At 33.9% G+C, this 7,431-nt stretch overlaps 1 protein-coding gene across 1 annotated transcript; it reads left to right on the top strand.

Annotated features, from left to right (window-relative positions):
* LOC109359914 (tropomyosin-like) lies at positions 4,688-5,197 on the top strand. Its single transcript, XM_019604609.1, has one exon. It carries the CDS (start codon positions 4,688-4,690, stop codon positions 5,195-5,197), a length of 510 nt encoding a protein of 169 aa, XP_019460154.1.

The following is a 7,431-nucleotide window of genomic DNA, read 5'->3' as shown; positions in this document are numbered from 1 at the left end:
GAGCATGATAGAGCTCAAGCTTCAGCGTTAACCAAGTCGAGTCGATCTTTCCAAATTAGATAGTTCTCTTGATATCTCTAAACCGCGACCCAGACCTTTGTCTCTTCCGTGGCTTCCCCAAACGAAATTAGTATTCCCTTTCTTTGCTAGTTACTTACCCTGATAACACTCATACCACGGTTTGAATTTTACCATATAAGTAACAAGTAAAGAGGGGCAACTGTGAATACCAAATTTCGTCTGGGGTCTTTTTTTAAAATTTTAAGGAAGTTCAGGGATTGGGTCACAATTAAAAACACTCACAGGACTAAGCAATAATTACCCTAAACTACCTTTTATCCATAACCCTAAACCTAAGTGAGGCTATAAAAAGCCGTACTTAGTAAACACTCAAGGACAATTCAGCAGCTTTAGTAACAAAAGAAAGGAAACACAACCCTATATAAAAAACTCAGCTTTATACCCATTTCAAAGGGCACCCAATAGCCTTATCCTAACATTACATCAGCAACCGTTTTTTGAGCAAAGTCACATATTTCTAGCAAAAGGGAATAGAAGAATATAAAACCAGGCAAGACAATCTATTCCAAAAAGAAGGATATTGTATGTGAGCATATATCCAACATATTCATCAACTCGTTGTTTCATCCAGACCAAAGATACTGCAAATAGGTAAAAAATTTAACATAAGTCGATCTTAATCTCTTACTGTTGTGAGAGTATCCTTTGCGTTTGTTTTCGTATACACACTGTCATATGCATAACCCACAATAGTTTTGGTCTGTCAGGAGCTTTTTGTGGTTTCTCTGTGTAGGTTGGTCGCCGCCAACCCTTATGGGTCTTATCACCCTTTTATTTTGAGGCATTGAGGGACCAGACTGCCTTCCGTGGCAGTCTGCGTTTTATTCCTTTCTCTAAACTTATTCTTTCCATCTTATCTATTTGTTTCTATTCCTATCCTTTTTATTCATATTATCATAGCCTTCATTTTTTATACATATCATTAGTTGTAGCTTTTGTTGTTACGTGACTTTTGTTTGATTAATTACTATACGGCTATTTCATACCATTTATGAAATATTATATTAACTAATGCAATACCTAATGTATAATACACGTTTAATTTTTTCTTAAAGTTTTTAGAACCGAACTTTTCTTAAACTTATTCTTTGCAGATTGTATTTATATTATATATGGGATTTATATGGGTTCTATGTCATAAAAAGTTTATAGACTTGTGTTACATGCTTTGGAGTTTAGGATAAGATTTGTTAAATAAATTAAAACTCTTAACATTTCTTGATTTTAAGTAAGAATTTAGGAGATTGGTGAACAAACCGAACCATATCTTCCTTTCCCTTCGAATAGAAAGTGGTGAGTGGTTGTCGTACTACCTCTTCTTTCTAGGGTAATGAGGATGGCGGTAGATTGTCAGTGTCGTCCTTATCTTCTAAGTTTTACCCTAACTTTTAAATAAAGATTCATTTTTGACAAATTTCAAAATAAAGTAATCATCTATTCATTAATGTTGTTTCTTGTAAATATAAAAAAGTCGTCAATAGATAATATGTCATATTTATTTGAACCATCATTAAATATGATACTCTTTTTTTTTTGAAATTATATTTAGTATTTGAATTAAGAGTCACAATCATTAATAATGTATGATATGAATCTTTGAAATAATCGAGAGTCACAATCATTGGTATTTTCTGATGTAAACCTTTGAAATAATAAATTTTTCATAAAATTAATCAAATAAGAGAAAAATATTTTTGAAGTGCTAAGGTTAGAGAAAGAGTATCAACTTGAGTATTACGTTATTATCATGTTAGTAGGAAAGCGGTAAGCGGTTGTCGTACTGCATCTTCTTTCTCTCTAATAAGGATAAGACAATATATATCAAGTCCTTATCTCATTATCCTATTTAATAAAAAGCGATGAGCAGTTGTCGTATTGCCTCTTCTTTTATTTAAAATGGGTAAAGTGATGTAGGACAAAGTTGTATCTCTCTCCATAACCTTATCAACTGACAATTTGAATCCTTTTTTTTTATCATGTTAGTAAGAAAGCGGTGAGTGGTTGTCATACTACCTCTTCTTTCTCACTAATATGGATAAGATGATATAAGTCAAACCACTTTTCATTAACTAACATCAATCAACACACAAATGTTTTCTACCTAAGAACTACGTAAATCTTGATTTCCCTATTGCATCTGGGGATATGTAGGACTAGGACGAACTCTTGTCAGACACAAAAATAAAAATAAAAACTTTTTCGTAAATAATTAATTGATTTAACAAGCTTTAGGGTATATCTAGTTCCATGCGATTATTGTGGGTACCGTTTGATAATGGGCGAACGGGGTGTTACTACCTTCCCCGATTCGTAACCGACTCCCGAGTCCAGAGATTTAGTTCAAAGGCTAATTCTTTCCAATGTTTGGGCATCGAAAGGGTTTTCTATGTTTTGACCGCAAAAACGTGGTGGCGACTCCAAATAAGTCGTTTGACCGGTTTTGGCAAAAAATCGGGGCGCGACAGCTGGCGACTCCACAAGGGAACTTCCTAAGAGAGTTAGGCCTGAAGCAACTAATCGCATAAATTCACGTGTACCCCTTAAAGCTTAATTTTTTTTCTTTCTTCTTGCCTTTTCTGTATATATTTAATTGTGCTCATGTATATATGTTTGTGAGTTTGTTTTGCAATGTTGGGGGGTTTCATCTAAAAAGGTTTGTATACTTCTCACATACAACACGTAAGTACACAATGTCTTCGCACGCACATATGCCCTATACCTGGGTATTAAAGATATCCTTTTTAGGATTAGAAGGGACACTTGCCTTGTCGGTGCCGGCCTAGAGCCTAATCTTGTATTGGCGTGATGAACCGATCAGACTGTTACCAGTATCATGGGTCAGACGCTCGATGGGGCTTGATCCCTCCCGTTTCTAACTTATGATATTTGGATTCTCTTTTCATTTGTGAGAGGGATGCAGTTTGGTGGCCTTTTAGGAGTCTAGAACTTACCAATGTGTCCACTTTAGACATGCCCTAGTATCCTATCCTAGGAATGTGGCTTATAGTTGTATCCATCATAGGACTTACCCATATGAAGCACAAGAAGCATACTTCCTACCCTCACATTATTTTATTATTTGGCTCTTCATCCTTATTTTAACGTATTTTTATCATGACGACGACATATTCACAAACATACTCAAAATGAGACCTCATATCCCAAGAGTAGTTTTATAAAGTTAGGGACAAGAAAGTCATTGTCCATAGTCAAGCTGAACGATATGAAATAATATATCATAGTAATTCATATTTTGTGATGAGGGTTGTGTTGCCTGTGGACAGGCCTTGACCCTTGGGGCCTGCACTTTGCACTTATGATTTGACATTTATAAAATCTTGTATTATCATGCATTTCATGCATTCATTTATGGCATTTTACTAACTCTTGTCCCATAGCTTTTTCAGGTTTGTTCGAGAGATCGTCTTCATATAGAAAAGTGACAAGATGACCTCACCAATTTTAGTCTCTACTAGTGTTCCGTGCCCAAGAAAATGTGCAAAAGCATATATGCATAGTAATGATGTCGGTTTCTTGATTGATTGCATCCCCAGAATACTAGATGAGATACAAGAGCAGTTTGCAAAAGAGTATGGGAGGCTGATAGATCTTCTCCTTATACTTGTGGACAGTGTGGCCCTAAAAGCTATGGCTACCATGGTGCAGTATTGGAATACCGAGCTGAGAATCTTCGAATTCCCAAATGTTGATGTTGCACCTACTATCGAAGTACCAATACCGGATAGACTGAGGGTATATATGTTCACTAAACCTGTGGAAGTTAATGAAGATACTATTGAGAAAATTATAAAGGTGCGACCTGAACCATCTAGTATTATAAAGCAGGCCAGAACTATAGGTCTCAAATGGGTTTTTCTGAAGAAGCATATTGCCAAAATGGAAGAGCAACAAAATTGGGAAATGTTCAAACCAACTTTTGCTCTCGCCATTTATGGGATGGTCTTGTTTCCTTTCCTAAATAACATGATAGACCATTCATCGTTCGATGTTTTCTACAAGTTTATTCGCTTTGGAGTCAACCCAACACCTGTTATACTTGTTGAGTCTTTTCTATCGTTCCAGAAGTGTCACTTGAGAGGCGGTAATAAAATCAGGTGTTGTGTTCAGCTGCTCTACATATGGATGATGACACGTTTCAAGCATCATTACTACAGTCTAGGAAGTCGTTATCCGCTCAAGAGGTACAGGAATGTGTCCACAAAAGAAATACAGCTTAGTGAATGGGCAAAACTTTTTAAGGAAGTCACCCCCCGAAATTTCGGAACCAAGTGTTGCTTGTATGATCGCCATGATAAGATCATGTATTCTTGTGGGGATCGCCCTAATATGATACTCATGGGGCCAAGAGGGTGCATTGCTTTCACGCCGACCCTAGTACTTGGACAACTGAAATGGGGAATGAATCAGATAAAAGACGAGTAGTTGTAAGGGTTCTTCTTTTTGTATAAGGATGAAGAAGCTCCTGAAGGGGCTGTAGAATCAGCAAGGATGACTTTACAAAAAAATCCGCTTATTCGGAGAAAATGAGTTGGGAAAGCGTAAGACTTTCTACACTGAAGAATACAAAACCTGGAGGAACGAGAGAATGAGGAAGACATGTATGCCAGAGCCAACCTTGCCTAAAGATAATGGAGGCCCCTCACCATATGAAATTGTGTGGCGCGAAAAATGTAAACTCTTGAAAGCTCGTTTAGAGGAGGCAAGAAATCAAAATGAGAAGTATGAGTTCACCATTGAGAAGCTCCAGAAGTCCAACAAAAATTTACAAGAGAAGGTGGTCAGCATTAAGAAGGACTATGCCAACATGTGCTCTAAATCTGACGAGTTCAAGTTGATAAGAGAAAACAATGATCTACAGGAGCGTCTGAAAGCCAAAAGTCGCGTTGCTATGAACATTGTGCAAGAAAAGAGTCAGAAAGAGGTAATCATGGCTGATCTTGAACAGAGTCAGAAAGAGGTTTCCCAAGCAATGAGCACGATAAAGGATTACCAAGTGGCCCTAGAACAGGCTCATAGAAGAGGAGATGAGATGGCGGCAAACCATCGGTTAGACATGGAAAGGGCCAATCATAGAGAAGATCGACTTGCTGCTTAATTGAAGGGTCTTATGGGGGCCTATGATGAACTCGTGAATAAACAGAAAGAATGGACCACAGCTATATAAATTGAACGACAATATAATATTTTATTAAACCTCTTATTTCCAAACTAATGTGACATTTTCAATGGATAAGTGAATTATATTGATTATGACATTAAATTTGCAATGTGGATAAATTACTTAGTCATAACAGTTTACTTTCATTTTTAACTTTCAGCATATATCGCATGATAGTTTTCTGAAATAATATAATATGAAGATGATACATTCTATATAAAAAGTAAGAATGTGGGTGATCGACACATAGTGTCGGTCGACGCGCTAGTATATATAAATATAATATAATATATAAATTTAAATATAAAATTAATATATATATATATATATATATAATGAGGAGGGATCCGTTTACACCTAAGTTAAGTTACACTAGTTACATTCAATCTCAACCATTATTTTCTAAAATCTAACAGGTCAAATGGGTAATTGTAATAAATGATGAGAGAGGAAAAGAAAAATCTTAAATAATTATTGCACTCACCCATTTGGTCGATGGATCTGAGAAAAATCTTAAATAACTTATTGTACTCACCCATTTGGTCGTTGGATCTTAGAAAATGAATGACTGAGATTAAATGTAATCAGTGTAAACGAAACGTAGGTGTAAACGGATCTCTCCTCATATATAATATATGAATATAATATATACATATATATATATGTGTTAATAATATATATATATATATATATATATATATAGCTAGCTCATGATCCTAACAAATTGAAATATATCTAGTTCAAATCTGATTTATGTATATAACAAACTCAATTTCTAACTCAAGTTCAACTAATTTAGTTCATGAACCAAGTTTATTGAACTAATAACGAATTGATATTGAATATCTGCCTTATATGCATGTGTCAGTCACACCAATCCTCATAACATAAAAAGATCGGAAAGAATTGAAAAAGTATAGCTTTCCACTAAGGAAGTCATCCGGCAAGCCTCAATGAAGGAAAGATTGAATTTCAATTCTAAATGCAATCTTCTACCGATCTTCACTAAGTAATGATGTAGTCATTATAATATTATAATCACATATTATTTTAGAGTGTAATATTTATGAATTAATAATATAAAAATTTATATATAATAAGTATATTATGTACCCTCCATTTGTATTATTAATTTTTAATAAATTAATAATGATTAAAAATGAACGGTATATAATAACCTTCACATTACCCATTCGCCATTCGTTAAGTTTCTAATGAAATGGTTGTAAAATGCATAATATACATTAGAGACTTAAAACTTAAAAATGTACCAAAAAAGGGATTTAAAACTTAAAAGGTTAAATAAAAAAAATTAAATGGTTGGAAATAAACGAAATATAAATGAGAATAAGGGACTAGAAGGCAATCCAAAGTTCAAAATTTATTTTCTACATAATTTATATATCAATTAAAAATATAATAAAAATAAGATTCATTAGTGGCTTACAAGATAAAATAATGCACTAACAGGTATTGATTCAAGTGGTACATGTTTGATTCTCCTTCAGTAAGGTCTCGAGTTTGAGTCTTATAGATGAAAAAATACTCGTTGAGAGAGTTAGCCCCACATACCTATAGATATTCTCAGCTCGAACAGAATTACATTCAGTGCGAATATATGTGGGGAACAAAAAAAATAAAATAGTACATATATTTTCTTTTATTCGGATAAAAAAAGATTACCTCTCTTGAAGATTTGTGCTGTTAAAAAATAATTAAAAATAGTAATCAGATGATATACCAAAATTAGAACTCGTAAAAAGTTCTTAAGATAATATTACTCACACACTAAAAAGTACATTAAGAATGACTTTACAAAATGAGTAAATTACACTGATACCCTGAGTTTTAGTGAAATTACACAAATCATCTCTCACTTTTTTATACCTACACAAACCTCCCTTAATTTTAAACTTTCATTACATTGACCACCCCTACATAAGAAATAAGTGTAATATTTTAAACAAAAAATGTGATAAATGCAATTAAGTTAAACAAAACATGATATATTGTGGAGACACGTCCAAATAATATGTGAGTCAATATTTCTTTATTATTTTTGGTTCGTTACACTATATTATAAGAGCGATTTAAACAATAAAGAAATATTGACTCGTATATTATTTGGACGTGTCTCCACAATATATCATGTTTTGTTTAACTTAATTGCA

The sequence above is a fragment of the Lupinus angustifolius genome, chromosome LG11, assembly GCF_001865875.1.
Source record: "Lupinus angustifolius cultivar Tanjil chromosome LG11, LupAngTanjil_v1.0, whole genome shotgun sequence".
Lineage (NCBI taxonomy): Eukaryota > Viridiplantae > Streptophyta > Magnoliopsida > Fabales > Fabaceae > Lupinus > Lupinus angustifolius.
This window is presented reverse-complemented; position numbering and strand designations above follow the sequence as displayed.

Excerpts from the sequence above, each read along its gene's own strand:
- LOC109359914 (XM_019604609.1), top strand. The coding sequence starts at position 4,688 with ATGAGGAAGACATGTATGCCAGAGCCAACCTTGCCTAAAGATAATGGA.